Source organism: Micromesistius poutassou (genome assembly GCF_964030765.1).
Source record: "Micromesistius poutassou genome assembly, chromosome: 1".
NCBI lineage: Eukaryota > Metazoa > Chordata > Actinopteri > Gadiformes > Gadidae > Micromesistius > Micromesistius poutassou.
Genome location: NC_140271.1, coordinates 6,653,602 through 6,676,520, shown reverse-complemented (window position 1 = coordinate 6,676,520; position 22,919 = coordinate 6,653,602). Strand labels below are relative to the sequence as shown.

Here is a 22,919-nt window from a genome sequence, read left to right as displayed (position 1 = left end):
AGCTTTGACCTTATGTCATGTTAGATAATCCTTGTGTAGAAACACATACATACATACATACATACATACATACATACATACATACATACATACTAATAATATTACTACTATAATACTAAGTAGTGTGTCTGTCTTTTCAACAATCCATGCAAACAATCCAAAGACAGTCCACTGGTGTGGCAAGCTGTCGTGTCTGTATGGGAGAGATTAGGACAAAACAGCTCCCTCCAGCTACACTTACACATCAACACACACAAACAGCCTTGTAAGTCTCACATTGTTCAAAGGGGCCTGGTTGGAAAAACACATGGACAGGGAGATAGGGCCATATGATTGGCTGATGTAATGACAAGTTGCTTTGTGTGTTTTGCAAGGCAACACAAATCACAACCAGTTAAATGAAATGGGCACTCCCTGTGTGTGTGTGTGTGTGTGTGTGTGTGTGTGTGTGTGTGTGTGTGTGTGTGTGTGTGTGTGTGTGTGTGTGTGTGTGTGTGTGTGTGTGTGTGTGTGTGTGTGTGTGTGTGTGTGTGTGTGTGTGTGCGTGCGTGCGTGCGTGCGTGCGTGCGCGCGCGCAGCGCGCAATATGTAAGCCCATACTAGCTGTATGTCAACAGACAGCTCATACTCTATTACTCTATATTTATAGGTCATACTGATCATACTCCATTTACGTATGATCAGTGTATAAGGCACTAGTGAGGTATCAATACATTGATACCTTACTGGTGCTCCATTTTTTATTTCTTCCATTCTCGTTTTCTAAGTAATAAACCAACTAACAAATGCAGGATAAGGCTACTAGGCTTGTTGAGAAATTGATTAGCGCTGACATTCCTAACTATGTGTTAGTAGGCTAGACTAGGTCTCTAAGCCAAAACATATTATTAAATCAGCATTATATCAGTTGCCTCAAAATGGTTGATTTTGGCAAGTGCTTTCACCGTGAGACGGAGCAACATTGGAAGCCAGCTTGAGAACAAGAACGGCAGTTTATTTCATGTTTTTTCTCCATATTCCTCATGTATGCAGCATAGTTCAAGACATCATTTGTATTTATTCATGGAGTAAAAATTTTTTTTTCCAGCGCTTTAAACCTTGCTTTCAGCAATATTGATATAGCCTAAGCTTTGCGCATGTATTGACCCTGAAGTCATGAAGGCTAATTTAATTAAATGTTTACCAAAGGTCATTAATTTATTCTACTTTTATTCTCTCACACACGCAACATGCATCCAGAATGTTGCATTTGTCGTAGAATAAAACAAGTTTTACAACCTTAATATACATTATATTCATTTTTTTAATGAGCTCACTCACGGTGATAGTGCCAGATGCTTGTTTCGATATCCAATGTCTGCAGCCTTCCTGCAGGCATCTTTGACAAAGATGCCCGCTCCTAATGACTTGTGTCTGTATCCTTCTAAATACCTACTAAATAAATGTTACTGACGTGATCTCTGCACCCCCCCCAGTGCCTGGAGACACTGGGCAGCCGCCAGCTGGACATGCAGAATTTCATGGCGGACGGCTGTATGGAAGCCCTGCTGGAGGAGAAGAGACGCTACTGCTTCCTGGTGGACAAACACTGTACCTTCTCCGACCAGATCTCGGCCTTCCACGATAAGGTGAGCCCGGAAAAGCTGCGAAAAAAATTTACAAAATACATGGAAAAGGTAAATAATTATATTGAATTGACCATTGGCCCACCTGTGTTAAACCTAAGCCATGTATCCCTCAAGGTATTATTATGCACTTTTGAAGTATCACGTTAGAAAAGGTGGATGGAAACGGCATAATTCGAGAACATAACCTCAATTTCACAACAAACATTTTTACACTCGCTTGAGGTGTTTTCTTTTCTTTTTAGAAATAAAATTTGAAGCTCTAACTAGAAGATGGAAACACCTTTTCCTAATAAGATCTGATGTAGCAAACATTTAACTCTGGAAATATGGCTAGTAGCAACAAGGTAGGCCTACATGTGGATCGATGAGGAGGCTTAAATATTCCTCGGCCTCATCCATGAAAAAAACAACACTGCCATTTTAGGTGGAAAACATTAATGGAATGCCAGATCCACCCCAAGTGATGAAATTAAATGCTTTTTGTTTAAGACCTTTGTTTTATTTCACAACTTCTACTTATTCTACTGTTTAACAGCCTGTACTACTTTTTGCGACATTTGTAAAATTTGCTTGAAATGTGCTTTGTCTTAGGTCAACCTGGTGAAAATGTCTATGGTCATGTATTTCTTATTTTATATTTGGTTTCTGTGTGTGTTTGTGCCATCGCGGCGGTCAGGCTGGGGAGATGCTGAGGGCTAACCTGGCCAGCTGGCAGGACCAGTGCAACAGCGCCACCGAGATACCTGACAGTGTCCTCTCCATGATCGAGGGGCTCCGCGTGCCAATCCCCATCACGCCACTGCCCTCACCATCCCCCTCGCGACACAGCATGGTAAGAGCCTGGAGGAGGTTATGATAGCCTAGTGGCTACGGGAGTGTGTGACTCCCAGCTGAATGTCTCTGGGTGGTTCAAAACCCAAAGTCTACAGTCTACCTGTAGACTAATTTGAGCAAGAAACCTAATGCCTTCCCACTACCATGGATGCAAATAATAATTTAGATAAAAGATAAAGAAAGGGAGAGGGCCATGGATATATCATGAAAATAAAGCTTAAGACCAAGAGATTGAAGTTCTTTATTAACACATGAAAAATTATATTCATCCTCTATTTGCATTGGCTTCAATTTAGCTAGCTTTCTAAGCTATCATTTGAATCAACTTAGTCACCAATAAATCCAATAGAACAAGCTTCATTCTAGATAGCTATGTTAGCAAAGCATATTAAATCCTTAAAATGGTTAATGGTGGGTAATCCGTTATCTCCAATATACACTCTTAATATCTGAGAAGGTACGATTTTTTTCTTGCGTGGTTATTTAGCCAGTCTGGTGTGAAATAGCATTAACCCCACAGCTATGGTATCACCAACATTGACATTGTCTCTACTTCACTTTGGCTGTCCCCCCTTACCAACAGAACTTGTCGATGGGTCGTGATTCCATTAGTGCACCCCCAGCCCCGCCACTCAAGACTCAGACCAGTCCTCTGGCCAACATGTTCAACCAGAACAACATCACCGCCAGCATCCCTGCGATCAACGGCAAAAACTTCACAGACAGACACTCTGGTAGGATGCAGGTGTTTGTTACACGTATTCATACATATATGTACTGTGTGAATTTATGACTATAAACTGTAGTAATGTATCACTGATGCTATACCTACACATTATGCTACTTTTATTTGGATCTTCTTGGATGCGTACTGCAAACTACAATGAAGTTCAATCTAATCTTTATCTTTTGGATAAAGGTATAGGCTGCCTGTGTGTGCATGTTTTCTTAAAGGTGTATAAAGACAATGTGTATTTTAGAAGGAATGGGTTCCTGGTATTTTATCTGATGAATAGACTGGAGCAGAGAGATGGCCACACAGTGTTGTCACACAGTCACATTCCCTGGCATCAGAGTGTGTCCACTATGCATTCAACTTATCACTAAGCCCACAGAGAAAATAAAGAAACATCTAGATTTCTGCTTGCATAAGATGTATCTTTGCTGACGCACACACACACACGCACATGCGCACATGCCAACCTATATTCATCACACACAAACACACACCCACCACCCTGTTGTTTTTACTCACCCACACAAGCACGTGTGCACAAACACACACAACTTTACACACACAACACCCTGTTCTCCTCACACTCTCACACAACATCTTGCTGACGTTACTCCGCTTTCCCACCCACTTCCTCCAGACCACCACGGCCCCAGCGAGGAGGCCGGCATGCCCAGGTCCCTCTCGGTGGCCACGGGCCTCAACAGCATGGTGACAAGGCCCCGTGTGCGCACTGTCTTCCCCCACACGGCTGGCAGCAACGCTACGTTGCTCAGCTTCCAAGAGGGGGAGCTCATCACGCTGCTAATCCCAGATGAGAAGGACGGCTGGATGTACGGCGAGCTGGAGAAGACCAGGCAGTGAGTCTTGCTCCACGGTCTTGGTCCAGAATTCCTTGTATGGTCCTGGTCCAGTCATTGTCCATTCTTGGTCTCAGTCCTGTTACAGTCCTGGTCCAATCCCCGCCCCGGCCTCATACAGTCCTGGTCCATAATCCTGGTCTCAGTCATGGTCCAGAACTGGTCCAGTCCTAATACAGTCCTGGTCCAGAGTCCTGGTCTCAGTCCTGGTCTCAGTCCTGGTCTCAGTCCTGGTCTCAGTCCTGGTCCAGAGTCCTGGTCCAGAGTCCTGATTCACTGCTTTTCTATGATTTGATATTACGATATACGTATATGGCATTTACATTTGAGGACAATCAAAGCAAGATTTGAGTAGTCACAATAAACCCGGACAGAGTAGCTGTCTGAAACAAGTTCAGGAATGCGGTCATCCCATATGTTATATTCCTATTTTATATTGTTCAGTTTTACTTTTTATTAGTTTTAGTCATTCAACAGAAGCTTTTATCCAAAGCAACCTAATGATGAGTTCAGAGACACATCTTCTTCCCATTATGAAGGACCAGGTTAGGGGTTTTTATTTCCTAGCCATTAGACTCCACTATCTTGCCTCTGAGGGTGTGTGGTGTGATCCCTAGCTGGGGCGGTATGGTCTGCTAGTACAAAGGGGTTATATTATGTGGATTTGCTTGGACTTCATCCGCTAGTGTGCTGGTTCAGCATGGTGCAGAATAACAACGTGTAGAAAGCACTTAAATTGTCTAGATTTTCTAGTGCAAAGCTTCACTGTGACAGGACCCAAGCTTTCAGCCTAAAGTGAATACTCACTTTATGGATGGAAGGGTTTTGCATGATAATAATATGTAAAGCCTGAGTGATACCTCTCTACACTACAAGCGTACTACCTGATGTCACAAGAAAACGATGTACACGGTTTTCCAGAGATGGACAGATCAATGCTATGCTGAAGGTATTTAATGCAAATATCAACCTCAATGTTATTAATTGCCATGGCCCATGGCTGATGATTTGAGAGTAGAAAGAGAGAGAGCGTGATTCCCCCTCCCCCTCTGCTTCCTCCCTCCCTACCTTTCTCCCCCATTGAGAATTGTTGCATTCACACCTGTAATTGACAGGCAAGATGGATTCTGCACCCACCCATCAGGTTTGGTCAGAAATGGTCCGGGAGTCTACCTAAATCTAAATTGGCTCATACAGAGGCAGGCGCAATCAACTCAAAACAGATGTTCTCAAAGAGCATTTCATTCATTGATTGCTGACGGATGGCTATGGCTCTTCTGCATTACACTCCAATTATAGCTCTTTAACCTGACCACAATCTTACAGGAATTTTAATAAATGCAATATAACGTCCCAATTGAATAATGAACTCAATTGTTTTGAGCAGTATAAAACAGGCAACACCATGCTCTGCCGCCCTTTGATGTTGACAGTACGTCACTTCTGCTGCTTCACTCTACCCAAGGCCAGCAGAGAGTCTTAAGAGATTTAATCACCTACTGGGACCACTCTTTATCAAGCTCACACTCAGTCAATGTACTCAGAAAGCAAGGTCAGAGACTTAGAGTAAATATCTTTGAGTGAGTAGCTGTTGGGGAAAATAACAACAAGATAAATGCCATACCGTTCCCAAAAATTAAACCCCTTGGATCCCAAATGAAATGTTCAAAAACTAAGGGTTTGTTTCCTGTTTTCAGGCGTTGTCGTTCATGGCGTTCCTGTGCTAATAGAGAGCTTACCCCCTGGTCGTGTTGAATTCCATTGTTATCCAAAAAAAACGTGAAAATGTGTAATTGTAGTAGAATATTTTTGGAAAGCAGATGAATTGTGTGAACAGTCCAGATGGGCAGACTCATGGCTGTTTAATGGGGTGTGACAGTGATGTAGTAAAACATAGAATTACGCTAAGCCTATACTTTGATTTGCTAAGTGGTGCGGCCCTGAGGTTACTGTGTGCTGGTTGAGCTCACGAATACATACAAAAGATTTGAAATTGTGGTTTAAGTTAAATAATAGTCCACCGCATAGCTGAGCCTCTTATTAGTTATTCTTTTAGTTTTCATCCTAAAGTGCTGCTTTGCAATGTGGCTCAAAGTTATGCCATTGAATGCCAGCCATGAAATCTGAATTTGTATTCAGAAAATATGTTATAAGGCTACCACACGTGTGTAGAATTACAAGTTATGCCCGAGATCACATCACAGATTCTCCTTCTCCTTTGCTCTAAACTCTCTCCTCCTGTCCCTCCCTGCCCTTTGCTTCCTATCCTTCCCCCCTCAATCATCTCTCCCAACCTCCCTTCTCTTTACCTCCCACTCTCTTCTCCTCCCTCCCTCTCTCCCTCTTCCCTCTCTCCCTCCCTACCCCCCATCATCTCTACCTTCCTCTCACTTTTCCACTACTCCCTCCCATCTCTCTCCTTCTCTTCCTCTCCTTTCCCTCCCTCCCCCTGACCGCCCCCCCAGGAGAGGTTGGTTCCCGTCGTCCTACTGCCGTGTGTACTCTGAGCCCCTCGTGAATAACAACAGGTAAGGAGACTCCCCTGTCATGATCACAGGCACGCACGCATGCACACGCACACATGCACACGCACACAAACACACAGACAGGAGAGGTATCACATTGCAGCCTTTTGTATTGCTTGGCGGTAGTTTCCTCTCCCTCTCTCTCTCTACCAGACTGATGAAGCCTGTCTACCGTAAATGGTTGAGCTCTCCTCTTCTGTGACCTTTGATTCCTACCAATGTGTTGCAGTTTTCAACTGCCATATTTCATGTGCTTAAGGGACTTACTTGACGGACCACTATTTGCATCTATAATGTGTGTGTTAATGATGCAATTGGTTGTTCGCATGTTTAGTTATTCATGGTGGAATGGTGAAATAGCACTACGGATGCTTTCCTTTTAGACTCATCCACTCGTTCATTCAGAAATATGGGTATTATTCATCCTTTCGTTGTATTCTGACACATATCTTTACTAAGTGCATCTCTGTGGGTTAATTAAGACCAAGATGCTGCACTGTGTGTGTCTGTGTGTGCTGACGAGAGTTAAGAGACACACCTGTCAGCTTTAAAAAGCTTGTCATGCGCACACAATCACAGACCCACACAATCAGAATTGTTGAAGAATCCTGAAGAAATGGCTTGAATCCTTGTGACTTTCTCCTATATCATCTCCTATTGGCTAACCTTCCTGTCCCCCCCAGCATGGGGTCCGCCCCCTTCCGCAGCCGCAGTGTGGTCAACCTGCACCACCAGGACACAGAGACGGACGAGGCCACCATGGTGCTGCCACCCACCGACTACCGAGAACAACTCAATCGCACCACAGCTGGCACCGCATCAGCATCATCAGCCACGCCATCCAGTCCGTCTCCCCTCGCCTCTGCAGCCACTGCGCCGGTCACCATGACGACGATGGTAACATCCGCCACCGCCAACAACAACGGCTATCGCCAGCGCTACTCTCCCACGCCTTCCACCACGTCCTCCATCTCCTCGTCCAATCAGAGCTCGGTCAGTGGTGTGGGCGGGGATTGGGAAATTGTGTGGTTAGGTTGCTTGTTGGTGTGTGTTGTTTGGTGGGTTTGTTTTGCATCTATCTATTTATTTAAATTTATATTCTTTTTCTCGCTCTCTCTCTCTCATTCTCATTCTCTTCTTTGTTTGTGTGTCTCTCGGACCGTTGGTGTCAAAGTCCCTGCAGCAGCAGTTGTTGGACTATCCACTTTTTCATCACTTTTTCATCTATAAAACTAGATTTTAATTCAAACACACTTTTGAATGAACACACATGTATGAATAGTTTGCAGGGTAATGAAATCTGACCTCTGTGGTTCCTCTTTAAGTGTTCATTCGGCCTTTAATGATTTGATAGTCAGTCTCACACTCCCACTCCAGTTCCCACAATCACCTGATAGGGTGGTTTGGCCTTCGCAGGTCGCTGCATCCGCAACATAGGGGCTTGGGCCGATCCTGAGGATCTTGCACTGCTCATGCACAGTTCGTGCACAGCGCTAGCCGTGCAGTGTCTCACTTTATTTTGCATTATTTTTGACTGTGTATGAAACTACAATTTGGGATGTAAATTGAATTACAAACAGCACATTCAAGCTATATTTTTGCCTATTTTTGTCCTCATAGCAGCCTAAAGAAGACAAATCTCTGGAGGACAATGTTGTTATCCTGCTTGCCTACTCCTATCCTTTCACCTGTGCCCTATTTTTCAACAAACGCTCCTCCATTTGAATAGCATGCAAATCCCACAGCCAAAGTTGCGGTCTTTCTGCAGGCTCTTCGGAAGTCACCCCATCCTGGGTCAATTAAAATGACTTGGAACTGCCCATTGTATTTTAATACATTTATCCTCCCTTCCTCCATTACTACTATCACTGGACCATCAAACTAATCTTGTGCTGAGAAGGAAGAAGATAAAGAAGTTCTTTGAGGGGAACTGCATTTAACCCATGCCAAACAATTAGGGGCAGTGGGCTGCCAAAAAGCATAGCGCCCAGGAACTCCAGAGCCTGGGCTGGATTTACGCCTTGTTTCCTGTTTAGTTACGTAGATATTATAAGAAAACACATTCCCGCTTGGAATCAAGCTTTCAGAAGGGGATCTTAATAATATTGATGCAGTGGTTAGTCTACCCGGTACTACAGTAAACTAAAGCTAATCAAGTTTGTGTGCGGCAATTACACATTTACAGATCCCCGCTTCCAGCAACATTATTGGTCAAAACAAATATGAAGTGAAAGAAAGTGAAATGCCTGTTTACACAGATTTGAGCTTGTATGTTATCAGACTTTATAATCTTTTGGGACTAGGTGGAGTCACAGGGGACAGCAAGTTTGTCCTTATTTTGGCCAAATCAAACAAACCAACCAAACGGCTGACAGTCTCCATCAGAGCAATCCTCTAATTACTAACGCTTTAATTACTAGTGTGTTGGTAACTGCTACGATAGAGATGTAAACATCATGTAAGAATGTGTTGGGGTTACGGATTAGGTTAATCATCACCACACCTTCTCTATCGGATCCAAAGTGAACTTGAATTGCCAACCTTGAAGGTGCAACACAAACAAAAACACACACACACGTAAGCACATTTACACACACGTACATTAGTTTGGCAGTACAAATGCTGAAATATGCATTTGTGGGCAATAACTTGAAATGTAGTTTGTTGCGACAGTTCTCTCCTTTTAGACAGTATTGAATACAGTATTGTCTAGTCAAGGTTGCCTTCTGATTGGTGGCGAAGCTCTGTTGTGGGTGGGCTGCCAGTTACTTCAATGTGTGATTGTGATTGTGTGTTTGGTTTCTATGGGTGATGTTGATTTAGTTTCTGTCTGTGTGTTTGGTGTCTGTAGGCGATGTTTGATGATTGTGTGTTGGTGTCTATGGGTGGTGACTGTGGGTTGGTGTCTATGGGGGGGTGACTGTGTGTGAGTGTCTATGGGTGGTGTGTGTTTGGTGTCTGTAGGTGATGTTTGATGATTGTGTGTTGGTGTCTATGGGTGATGATGTGAGTGTTTGGTGTCAGTGATGTTTGGAGGAGTTGACAGGGAGTGGGGAGATCATACGGTCATGAAACCGGAGCCGCATGGTTCCTTGCGTCCCGCAGCCCGGCTGTATTTATTATTTACCTCTCAGCGTGCTCCAGCACGTGGTCCAACTGCCAGCCAGCATTCCAACACCAGCACCCTACTCTGCATCCGGACCGTATCTGGTCTCAATGGGTCTAGAACTCCCCGAGTGAACCTGCTGCATCTCCCTCTCTCAATATCTCTCTCCCTCTCTCTACCTCTGTATATATCTCACTGTTTTTCTCTCTCTGATTCTCTCTCCATCTTTCCTATGTCTATCTTTCCCTCTCCCGTCCCCTCATTCTATTCCGATCTCTTTATCTCTCTCATGTTTCTGCTTTACCTCTTTGTACCTCTCTCTTGCTCTCTCTCTCTTTGTCAATCCTTATATATCTAGAGCTCCCTCTAGCTCTATTTCTCTATCTCGCTTCATCTCGCTCCATATATCTTCCTCTCCATTTATCTCTCTGTTCCTCTCTCTCTGTTGGCCATGGTGACTACAGAGGGGACTCAGAACAGTCGTTTGTTCACAGTGGGAAATTTACTACCCTGTACCCTCCAGTCACTCAAAAGAACACCTCTGTTGATCAAATATACAGCAGCTCTGATACACAATAGACTAGAATAATATAATCTTTGCATCCCTGTCACAGCGGAATATGTCCAATTACTTGTTGGTTTATTTGAGTTTGGCAGTAGAGTTCCAATACTCTGGACCAGTGTTTCCTACAATTGGAGGTGCAGGGCTACTGCAGTGGGGGTGCAGGGAGATACAATGGGAGGAAGAATTTAATGATTTGTAGTGAACCAAAAATGATGTAATCAAAGCCAAACGTTTCAATGAAACTGCAGCACAGCACTAGCGCTATTCAAGAGCATGCAAAGAAATATCTCCTGCGCCACCATGTAATAATAACACCGGGGAAACCTGAAATACAATTACTTTCACCAACAACTGTGGGAACGGGATGGTATAGTGTGGACAGTGGACTAGACAGTGGTTATTTTCCAGACCAGAACCCCTGGCCTGGACAAATGTACTGAGCCACTTGACCCTTGTTTTGTCTACACTCAACACTTTGGCCGACTTCTTTTAGGGAAGAGGAAAATATCCCCTGACTGGCAGTCTTCAGTCTGTCCCTCTCTGTCCATTGTTCTCCATATCTACCGTAACACACACACACACACACACACACACACACACACACACACACACACACACACACAGACTAGGTGTCTGGCAGCAAATTGATTAAAAGCCCCCTTGAGACACTTTTCTTTTTTCTATATTCCTGTATGCCTGCAGTATGTGAATGTGCTAATGGTGTGCATATGCATGTGTGTGTTGTAGGCCTACATTCAAGTGAATAATGGCAGGTTAAGGTTGGGCTTTTCGTTTTTACGTCAGAGTGTGTGAATATGTGTATCCATGTGTTTGTGTCTGAGTGTGTTACTCTGAGTCTCTATGCATCAGTATATATGTATTTTTGAATGTGTGTGCGTGCCTGTGCTTGTCTGTGTGTGTGTCTGCACGTTTTGGTGTGGGACTTCTGTGTGTGTGTGTGTGTGTGTGTGTGTGTGTGTGTGACACTGTGGATCTGTGTGTGTGTGTGTGTATATATGTGTGTATGTGCTGCCAAGTATGTTACTTGCTTTGGGACACCGTTGGTATTGAAACCATATAGGCTGTTGTGCTGAGTCACTTGGTTGGTAAGTGTGGGTGACATTATGACAAAAGTTGTGTTGGAGTAGGAGTTCTTCAGAATGAACTTGGTGTAGGAGATATACTCATATAATCTCTGCCATGCCGTAATAGCTGTAAATACTTATGTGTGGGGTATTAGCACTTAGTAGGTGTGCCCTCTATGTCACTCACCATGATCCATAAGACAAGGAGACTCTGTGTACCCCTGTTTCGGTCGAAGACAAAAGTGATATAGAGGAAGGGTAAAGTATATTCCTTGAATTATTTTGACAGTTGATAGACAGTCAGTCAGCTAGACAGCTGTCTGTATCTGATAGTATGCCTGACACCACCACATGCTCTGTAAAGCTAATGTGTGTAGCAGAGGTCGCATAATAATAATAATAATTTCATAGTGTTGGAGGAGGAAGAGAATAGATGGTTATGACAGATCTGTCTCTTCCTGACTCTCTGCCTTTCTCCTCCCTCTCTTCCACTGTCTATCTGTCGCCCTCACCCATGGTGAAGAAAGGGAGTCAATAGTTAAAACTGTGCAGTGGGAGAAGGAGGATATCAGCAGTATAAATTTGATACTTCTAAACATGGAAGTCGACGGTGTCAAAGACAGTGAACTGTCGAGTGGCGTAGCAGAAGAGGAGCTTGTGTGTGTGTTTGTCCCTGCAAGTGTGTGTGTGTGTGTGTGTGCGCGTGTGTATGTGCTGGTGTGAATGCTTGTGTATGTATGAGAGTCCCCAGAGAGCAGCCCTGTTGAGCGATTAGTGATTAGTGATCAAAACATCTGGAGGGAAAGAAGGGGCCAACAACAGATGCGTGAAAGAGGTCCATTTCCCAGCAGCACTAATAGCCGTAACAGTCATATGCCCTGCAACACAACAACGCCACAGCCCATTTCACTAAACGCAATTCATACGCATAATCACTAGCCCTCATTGTCCTGAACTAGGAAAGCCCGGAAGTGAGACTCTAGTGCTCCCTATTGGTGATTGTCAGTACTGCATCTCCTGTGACATGGAAATATATGGCTCTGTGAGCTCTGAGCTGTACAATAAACCTAGTCTTGTTCAAACCACCTTGGTATAAGCCTATAGATTGTTAATTGCACACACACACACACACACAAACATGGTAATGCATCCCCATACATGTACATATTTTGCTATATATTTAATTTCGTTTATTTGATCTTTGCCGACCGTTTCTTTCTTTTTTTATAGGGTTAGTTTTTTCATTTAGTTTATGATGGCTAACCCTGTTTCAGGGTTATGGTTTGTCGACTCTAGATCAGACCGTGCCCATCCAGATATCACATGCTGTCATGTGACCAACCTCCCACATGTCTCTTCCTCTTCTTTTCCTCATTCAAGCAGTTTACCATTCAGACCATAGACATTATAATGAGTAGACGCCGCATTGGCTGCTTGGACGCAAGAAATGCGGCCGCCATCTTGGACCGGTCATACTCCGAGTTGCGTAACAGCAGAAGACACAAGATGCCAGAGCACTGCAGCATATTACTGCTCAAATCGGCGGACCATCGCAAACAGGGCCTGGGGGATCACTTTCAGGAGACACGGTTTGGCACCACCACATTGCCAAACTCGCCTCTCTTGAACTGCAGAAAGGGAGCACAAGTAAGGAGCTCTGCAAAACAGTCCTCTTTCAGGGGTTTTAGCTCATACAAAAACTTTTGTGCTTATATATATATATATATATATATATATATATATATATATTTATATTTATGTAGGCTATGTATATATTTATATATAGCCTAATCATATATTAATTGTTTCTTCAACGTATTAAAATAGCTGAATTTACTGCCCCTGTTTCTGCTTCTCTATCACATTTGTAGTGTGTGATTTGCAAAATACCTATCATAGCATACATCACATATCATAGGGTGACCAGATATATATCATATGACATATCAGAATATTATATTACTGTTAAGCCCACGAAATATTAAAACACGCCGAACCATGTGTCTGTATCATAGCTACATGTATGACATTTTCAGCAAAACAACCCGCATGAAAATCAGTTTGGTATTCAGTGAGGTACGATTAATTAAAAGCACAGTTCATTGCACCAGCCAAACTGATTACACCGAGTGGAGCAGTCGACCGGTCCAAAATGGCGGCCCTATGGCTCGTCAGCGCCAGTTGACAGTAGCGGTCGATGCGGCATCTACTCTTTATAATGTCTATGATTCAGACTGAAATTCATTCACATGATCACATGATTGTGATCACGTGAAGTGTGTGTTTAACACGTATATATGTGTGTGTGTGAGAGACCAGTGGTGTATGTGTGAGCGACAGACAGAGCATCAGATTTAGCTGTTACCGTGGATTGTAATTGTTTATATTTTGTTTGTTTATGATGAATTTCCCTCCATAGGCAACCCAGCAGGCCAATGGCCTTTCCAGACCACCCCCTCCCTTCCTCACGTAAGTCAAATCGCTCTCTCTCCTATTAGCAAAAAATATGCTAATAGAAATAGGAACCTATATATTTTTTAACACAAAACACATAAGTCATGCTAATGGGGTTTCTCCGTCTCCAGGGGGGGGAACCCGTTCGCCACTGTGCGCCTGCGCCCCACCGTAACAAATGACCGCTCAGCGCCCGCCATCTGACCCTCCCACGTCTCCTAGCAACACCATGATGACTTCCTGGCCTGTAGCCTCCCCCCTACAGAGTGACGAAGGGTCTTTCCCTGGGCCTCCTCCCATCATCCCACCCTGTGGGTTTGATTTCCTCCCCATGTCCACAGCCGAGATGTGACCGTAGATGAGAAAAACGGCTACCCCCCATTCAACAGCTCCTACTAATGGAAACTCTACTGCCTGTATATACTATAAATCGCTTTGGATAAAAAAATTATAAATAAAAACATATATTTTTTATTATACATACACGTCATTCCTTAGAATTTGGATACAGCTTTCATTGCTAAAAACTTGTTACATTTTTATTTATGGACCAGTTGCACGAAACATTCGCTTTTTTTCTTACTATCTTCGTTTCGGGCGGTGTTGACCAAAAAAAGTAATGGAGATTATGAGATGATCTGTGAAAATGTAAAATATGTTTGTTAATTGTAATTTATGCATTTGGTGTTGCTTCCGTATCGCTGAATCAGCTGTTCTTGTTGTTTTTGCAGTGCCATAGGACAGTAGATGAATGTAGTATATGGGACCTCAGCATTTCACCATGTGCACCTTGATTTAGCATTAAGTTTTAAGAAATGAAATGATTATTGATTTTTTTGCGATTAAGATCGCATCCATGTTATGGTGCAGGTGGTTGCGTGACTCTGAAAGGAAAATTCAAACCAGTGAATATGTTAATTCCTCCCTACGGCCGCTGTAGTCAGTCTAATTTCCCAGTTTGATGAAGTTTTCCTGTTAAGTCGAACATTGACCTTAAACTTAACCACTACATTCTTAAAACAATAACATTACTCTTGCTCTGGAAGCAATGATATTGTTTCCTTTTGGATTGATTATGAATGATGTTTTTTCATGTCTTAAATGTGTCGACTGGTGAATTTGATCTCAGACCATTCCAATACCCAGCCCCTGAACATGTATGGGGGGGGGGGGGGATTGCTATGAAAAATAAAAGTTTATTTCTTCAAAGTGTCCAACATTTTTTCTCTCCGGAACCATGAACAAAAAATAAATTGATACAATTCTGATGTATTTTATTAGTGTGATTATGTGTTCACTTCATCATTCCATCAACAAGGAATAAGCAATAAGACAAGACTTAAATGATCACTTGATTTATTTTCTATTTATATATACACATATTCATATATACATTCTTTATAAAAAAGTAACATCAATTATGCTGACGTGCATGGTTGCTTGTTTTTCTGCTACCCCAAGCAAAAGGAAAAAACTGCTGCACTCAGACATTCACTGATTGTCTGAATCTCACTGAGCAGGTTACTATGACACGATGCATCATCAATCAACATCCATCAGCTCTCAATGCCTAATTTCTCTGCATGTTTGGCCTTGTTTTGTGGGCAAGAGCATAAATGTATGCACAAATCTAGACATAGAATTTGTTCAACCTAAAGAAAAATTGTCAGAATTATGATTGAAGCAGTGTAGCAGTGTTTGTGGTTTTCTCTTTTACATCTACCTGAGCTATGTATTGGCTGGACAACATAAACTTTGAATGATATCACTATACAAAAAGTCAGTGCAAGGATGCCCCCTTACCAGTACAACCAAATACAGACAAGCGAATTCAAGCGAACAAATAATGATAATGCTTGTCTATTGTTCCAGCCTGGAAAGGTGTTTTGTTCCGCAGGCTCTTAAGACAAGTCTCTTTAGGATGTCCGAAAATACTATTCTCACGACAAAACCAAGAGGAGAGTGAATAAGAAAGGTTTGAAACAAAGGGACTGAACTGACAAGAAAATAGACCCAAAGGAAAGGTGAGGAATACAAGGACATCACACCATGGAAGAAATTATATGATAAAACACAAAAGCAGAAAAACAATATAATTTTTAGGTTTTCCCACAAGAATAGTTTTGGCACACACCCATGAGTGCCATATATATTTATTTTGTATATATTTATGCAAAAATATGCAAATCTAATCAGGAATATGGACTACTAAGCATGAATCAAGGGCAGCTTGAGTCCATTGGGTCTACGTTGAGCATTGGCACAGATTAGCACTGAAAAGGCAGACTTTTCATATTTGTTCACAACTTCCCTAGCAAACTCTTGTTTTCTTTCTTATTTCTATGGACGAAAAACTATTTCCTATGTTCCATGTAGAAGAAACAAACGCTGTTGGGTGTTGGTGCCATGTTTGTACAGGTGGTCTGTGTGTAAATGCATGTGAATAGCGTGCAGTTTGGTCCCTCTACCCGAAGGTGGCGCCACAATTGGGGCAGCTTCTCTGGCGCAGTGCAAAACAGAAAAGGATGCCAAGGGGAAAGAACAAGATGGCGCACATGATGCCTAGGCAGGTGAAGTCATCCTCCAGCACCCCCACCCTGGAACACACACATAAGATTAAGAACATGGATGTGATATAAATCACACAATCATTTTTTTTTTTTGTTGCATATATGGTAATATGCGGCTGGCCTAGAGAAAAAAAACACTACCCAGCATCTGTTTTTCAGAGCGCACTTTTCTACTAGAGAGCAACGCTATGTGGTCATAGGCCCTGAGATCCAATAGATAGAAGTGGACACACACACACACACACACACACACACACACACACACACACACACACACACACACACACACACACACACACACACACACACACACACACACACACACACACACACACACACACACACACTAATTGTATGCTTTTGTCTGGAATTATTGTAACTGAAAAAAACATTTTCTCAGATTGCAACGATGCCAACACGTTGAAAGATAATGAACCCTAGCAGTAATTTTAATTATAAATTCAGTGCCAGATACCTTTTTATTGTTTTTTTTAATCTCTGACTTTGATTGTGAATGGTTTACTCAAGATCCTAATTATACTTGGAATTTTATTTTCATAAAATCCCATCTGGCCTACGTGTCTGATCTGAAACTCTGAACTCACGGACTCACCACAGATTGATTGTCTATTGATCCAGAGGAGTGTGCAGTCAGAGAATGTGACTTGGTGTAACGGATAACTGGGAGGTGATGGGCATCTTTAAACCGTGACAAAGTTCAACTTCCCACTTTATACTACTTAGATATTCAGAGGAAGTCACATGACTTTCTATGCGATAGATCGAAAGAGTGTTTTTCAACACTGTTGAAAAACAAATGTTCAATGTCATCAAGTTGAATCAATTGTAATATATTATTAGTAGTTAGGCCTGGGTAATAAAACAATAAATTATTGTATTGTGGTAGACTTTTATCAATATCAATATAAAACATGTTCAATATATATCGATAAGAGACTGGGCCACCGAATCTAGCAGCTGGGTTTGTTACACAAACACGGTTCCATACTTCAACAACAATATTCATCATCAACAATATTTGAGTGTTTTTCATTGTTGTATCGACATTGGAGTATTTATCAATGAAGAACAGTGGAGGGTCATATTAAGTGTTAAACAGAAGTGTTTAAATCCAGCATGGTAATTCCTAGTCTTTTTAGGTCATTCAAATTATCAATAGTTATCGATATCGATCAATTCAGCTTTCAGCCATATCGCCCAGGCCTTGAACCCCCCTTTTTGACTTAAGTCCATGTGGCCAAACCACTATGCTTCCAAAATGTTATAGTGCCTAAAGCATATATTTTTGTATAGAATTTAAAATATTTCAGTGTTTGAATTAAGTGTTTTGATTGAAAGAGGGGATTCACCTACCCTTTAATTGGGGTTGTATGTTCAAAAAGCACATACGAGCGTGTGTGCTCATGTGCGTATTGGCATACCAGGGCCAGAGTCCTAGCCTGGGAACCAGACAAATCTTGCGAGCTCATGTTTCATTTGCTCTGCAGATAGGTCTGGCCTACCTCCCATACAAATGATTTGTTCTGCCCGGTATGAAATAGACCGACCAATCACAACCGTTCTCTAACATGAGGCAGAATAAATTTGACAGTGCAGGCACGCCGTAGAGGCATTTAAACAACAACACAGAGATGGCTGCCAACGCTGTAGAACGGTTGGAGTCGGTCGATTAAGCTATTGAGACAGTATTAAACCAACTGGACGGTATATTTTAACATCGCTGGTGCTGCGTCACCCGTTTCGTGCTATGATTGGTTGTAGGCCTATCCCATTGCATCCAGAGGCATTTTGGTCTGCGCTCTTTGGTGAACTACAACACCCCTTTCAGCTCTTGGCTGAATTTCTTTCTTTGCCAATGAACAACTTGAAGGAAAAAATGATCTATAAAAAAGCCTGAATAACAAATAAAGAAAAAAAAAATTTAAATGGAAAAGCCAAACAAAAGAGAAACAATAAACTTTCCCTAAAAATATACTAGGCCAAACTTAATTATATTATAATATAAAAACACTAATACATAAAAAGACAAACACCACAATTCTATAATCCACCTAAATTATGCTTTGGTACAGTTTAACTATTCAATGGTCTAGCTGCCCACACATGTGAACCTGCATGTCCCATGTCCTCTAGTACCTAGTCACAAGCCACAATCATTTCACTTGTGAATGACTAGCAGGAAGTCAACTCTGTGAAACTAAATGTGAAATGCTGCGGTGGTTGAAAAAGTGAAACCGAGATGATTATAATTTCCAATGACTTCAACTGAAAGCAACTGAGTGGTAGTAGTAGCACTACAACTATTAGAGTTTATTAACAAGCTTAAAATCACATTAATAACCCACACACATTATGGGATGTAAAAGTTAGTTACTCTGTAGTGTGTGCGTATTCTGTCAGCAATGCCCAACCTATTATAACCTCTTTGGAATAATCTCTCTTCTCTCGCTCCCCCCCCCCCCCCCCCCCTTAAATCATGTTTGTCTCGCAGAACTTCAGGAAAGGAAAGTAAACTCTTGGGGGTATTATAAAACATAATCTAGAAAAGGAAAATCACAGTAACAGTGTTTCGCTCATGGCCTAATTCCTAAGTGTGTCACTGAGAGAGAGACACAAACAGCCACAGGTGATATTGGACTCTGCAGCACCAACAACAAAGTGGTCTCTAACAGTGATTAGTCACAGATCCGGCTTAGGGAAAAGCATGCTAATCACATGCTTATCGAGACCTCGCTGGCAGATATCCCACTTGGTCTTGGTGCTCTGTCAATTGACATAGTCATTGCTGCCCTTGCCTTGTTGCCCGACACAGTAGTGACCCACCACTCCATCCTCTATTTCCGGAATGGGGATGACTTTTATTATTATTATCCAGTCAATACTTAACATTACCGCCAGAACTTTTTTTTTAACTGTATTTTACACTCAAAGTACTAGATGGAAGGAGTGTATGTGTGTGTTTGAAGTTTGCATGGGAGGGTCTTAAGTATAGTACTTAAAAGGAGCAACGTGTACGATTATTAATTAAAAACATTCGAAAATGAAACATGATTATCAACAGAATGAAGAAATAACCAATTTGACAATATGTCAAAGAAGTCTATGTATTGTGTGACAGAGGTATTTACTTAAAAGTCACAATTAGTTTAATTTCAACAAGCTCGTAGCTCTAAGGGCGCACTCACACTAGGCCATCTGTACCGTGCCCGAGTACGTTTGCCCCCTAAAGCCTAGCTCGTTTGGCTAGTGTGAGCACGCCATCCGTACTCAAGTACAGTTAAATTCCGTGGCCTCAGTACACTTCGGAGAGGTGTGCTCAGGCCACGGTACAGATGCTAATGAGCCGACACGCACACGCAACCTATATGTACAAGAGGCAACCGTACTCAGGCCCAGTTGAGATTGCCTAGTGTGAGCACAGGCCAGCGGCACAGTGGGGGGGCAATCGTACTTGAGTACGGTACAGGGCAACTTTGCCTAGTGTGAGTGCGCCCTAAATAACCTGGACATTTACAAATGCTGGACCTCTCCTTTGTAGTAGTAGGGCCACCAAATCCATCAGAGCTAGTTAGATTGCACAGATCACCACTAGTGATTTTATATATTCTGTGTCCCGCCTTCTAACTGGGAGGGGCTCAATCGAACACATTGCGACTTTAAGTTAGCAGCAGCTAGACCAGCTAGCACTGGCAGGTACAGCCTCGTAATACCATTTTGTTCCTCGAAGGGTCACCGCCACTGCAGCATCCAGTCTATACTCATTCCAACATGAGAGGATGAGAGTAATGCTGCCCAGAGGGCGTATTCTAACCTTTTATCAATTGTGGCAAGCAAATAAAGGATAGAAATGGAGGAAAAGTTAACATTGCCGTTGCATTCCACCGCTGTAGACAGAAATTGGCAAGTAAAGTAATCGAGTTTGGTGCTAAGCTGCTATGCTGCCCCCCATTTGTTTTGAGTGTGCAATTCAGCAAAGTCTTAGATCCTACACCTTTAAAATTGGTAATATTTTTTAAATGATTCTAATGACTTCTAATGACCATATGTGCTAATACATATGATTGTGAATGAATCACAGTAGGGACATATTGTAAAAGCAGAACAACGATGCTTATTGGGTCATGTGAAGGAAGGTAGACCGATGAGTGTGAGTGAATGAGTGATGCCTCCACCTGCAAGCCGGACAACCCCCCACCACCACTACAGAGGGCTGAATGATGGTGTAAGTCCCGCTGTATGGTTGCTGAGCAATGGCAGGGCCCATCTGCGCTGCAGGGTAGCCTGTAGTTCAACAATAACAGAAAATAACTGGTTATTGACAAATATCAGTAGACACATAATTGTTGAGATAGTGTGAAAGAGTTATTGTGAAAGTGTTGATACTTCAAATAAAACATGTATAAATATAAAACAAAAACTACTTTAAAAGTAGATAGGTTACCTGAAAAAGTTATCACATACTCTTTACCATGGCCCTTTTTAATCAATTATCGTAAAATAATTTGAGATAATTATTTTAATGAATCCAGCCATCCCATGAATCAATCAAGGATTTTCTTCCTTAATCAGTTTGTTCGGTCCAGAACGCATCGCTCGAAAATCTAGATGTAATCTTAGCCACGGAGGAAGTGTGACATACGAGTGCTTCCAGTCACTTTCTCTAGGTATTTTAATATACAGAGCGGATACACAAGGATCCCTCGTACATAATTTCCTAAATTGATTCTTCAACAATGAAAAATGAGAGCTTAGCACACAGTGCCATTGGTTTTATCTGTGCCATTGGAGTTATCTGTCCTAACCCTGTTTGAATGTATATATGGACTGATCATATGTGATAGGTGCTCTGGCGTTTAATACTGTTTTTAAAATGCTTTGGAATCAAACAAATGACATTTTGTAGGGCCTTTCTTCTAACCCATCTATTTTTAAACATAATCTGGAGGAGGACATTTTCTATAGGATTTGACTACTATGCTATTATGCTACTATACTATTTGACAACTACTTAAAAAATTCCACAGAAGACACCGGGTTGAGCCTGAAACTTACATGCCTGCCATCTGATTGTACAAGAAACATGTTGCGCTTCCTATATGCCATCGCTTCAACTCTTACACTCTGGCGCCTTTACACCTTCATGGTTCGTCTACTCTGTAGCAGTATAAAATAAAGCTTAAATATATTAATATGTAGTTCAAGACCCAAACAACATAATATCCTTCAGAACTTTCAGCAATCGACGTCATCATGCCAGAAGAGAGATAAAGAGCTTTGCGCCACTGGGTAGTGGTTAGGTAATGGCATCTCGACCACCATACTTGCCTTGTCCGTCATGGTAGTGGTAGGGTGGCGGAGACTGCTGGAATCCCGGGGTCGCCGCAGCCGTGGCCGGGATGGCTCCATAGTTGTATTGCTGAGGACTGTAGTCGTACGTCCCCGGAACGCTGTGGTAGGCGGGAGGTCGGTCCGTCTGTAGAATTGGCTTGCTGTCCACCATCTCCCCCCGACCAGTTGTTGTCTCAAGTTGTCTCCTTTGGCCTTAAGGTTAAATTGTGACGGACAGAGTAGTTTTGTTTTTTTAAGATGTCCTGTTCTTGTCGCCCAAAGAGTTGCTCGACATTTGTGGAGAAGCAGGAACAACGCAATGAAGTAGAAACCGCAGCGACAAAAAATAAACTTAGTCTCTCTGCATGCGCCAACTTTGTCCAAGCCAGCAAAACACAAACAGTTGCCAAAATGTCAGGAATTTTTTTTTAATGATCGCTCGCAAATTATTAATAGCTAACACATCTTAATTTCCTCCGTGTATGGTCGTTTACAATCAAATCATTATATTTTAAACACCCGATAAGTCAACTGCAACTCAATAAACGTTTTCTCCTTTTTGTCTGGATTGTCATCATAAGAAAAGCATCATGTGATGCCAGTAACGCCTCTGCGCACACTTCTTAAAGAGACAGCTCTGCAAAATCGCCAGACCTTATATAAATTACTTGTATAATCTATGTCGGTTTAAATTGTCGTTACAGCATGTAATGTTATATTAATAATTTATTCTAAACAGTATTACTAACAATTGCCTTATTGGTTGATTAGTTGACCGTATGCAGTGTGGCTTATCAATTGTTTCACGGATGTGCTCAAATTAACTTCACTTGTATACTATTTTATAAAAGGTCATTATATGTTAGGCACGTTTTTTAGACGTCTATATGTTTAGGCAATATTTGACATACAATACGCATTGCATGCGTTGCATTGTCTATTTCATTTGGTTGTTTTTGTACCTTTTCTTGTATCTGGCAGTGTTTTGATATATGGCATAATGTTTCTGATGATCTGCAATGGGCCAGGTGCAGATAACCTTCCGTATTAATTAATAAATAATCTGGCGCGGGATAAATAATTTAAATATGCACGTCAATCAGCAGGCCCATCGGACAACTATCAACCGTTCCACCAATCAGCAATTACGTTTGCGGCACCTGCAGCGTTTCGGCCAATAGGACACTTGGCTCCTCCATTTCCTGTTGTG

At 42.1% G+C, this 22,919-nt stretch overlaps 2 protein-coding genes across 3 annotated transcripts in view; one reads left to right on the top strand and one right to left on the bottom strand.

Moving 5' to 3' along the window:
• baiap2l1b (BAR/IMD domain containing adaptor protein 2 like 1b) overlaps window positions 1–14,926 on the top strand; it is a 37,318-nt gene extending 22,392 nt beyond the window's left edge. For both annotated transcript variants that reach the window (XM_084488691.1, XM_084488692.1), the window contains 8 exons: window positions 1,476–1,628; window positions 2,305–2,460; window positions 3,046–3,196; window positions 3,836–4,055; window positions 6,521–6,583; window positions 7,264–7,573; window positions 13,756–13,805; window positions 13,922–14,926. In XM_084488691.1, the coding sequence (XP_084344817.1) occupies window positions 1,476–1,628; window positions 2,305–2,460; window positions 3,046–3,196; window positions 3,836–4,055; window positions 6,521–6,583; window positions 7,264–7,573; window positions 13,756–13,805; window positions 13,922–13,994 (1,176 nt within the window). In that variant the 3' untranslated portion in view covers window positions 13,995–14,926. The remainder of the gene's footprint in view (window positions 1–1,475; window positions 1,629–2,304; window positions 2,461–3,045; window positions 3,197–3,835; window positions 4,056–6,520; window positions 6,584–7,263; window positions 7,574–13,755; window positions 13,806–13,921) is intronic.
• Window positions 14,927–15,135: 209 nt separating this feature from the next.
• Window positions 15,136–22,274, bottom strand: bri3 (brain protein I3). Its single transcript, XM_084488782.1, has 3 exons — window positions 21,707–22,274; window positions 20,554–20,662; window positions 15,136–16,387 (listed from the first exon to the last, which is right to left on the bottom strand). Exons 1-3 carry the CDS (start codon window positions 21,879–21,881, stop codon window positions 16,255–16,257), a joined length of 417 nt encoding a protein of 138 aa, XP_084344908.1. The 5' UTR covers window positions 21,882–22,274; the 3' UTR covers window positions 15,136–16,254.
• Window positions 22,275–22,919: the final 645 nt, after the last annotated feature.

Coding starts and splice junctions, on each gene's coding strand:
- bri3 (XM_084488782.1), bottom strand. CDS start 21,881: ATGGTGGACAGCAAGCCAATTCTACAGACGGACCGACCTCCCGCCTAC. Junction 20,663..21,706: donor CCACTACCATGACGGACAAG/GCAAGTATGGTG, acceptor GTTGAACTACAG/GCTACCCTGCAGCGCAGATG. Junction 16,388..20,553: donor GGGGGTTGTCCGGCTTGCAG/GTGGAGGCATCA, acceptor TGTGTGTTCCAG/GGTGGGGGTGCTGGAGGATG.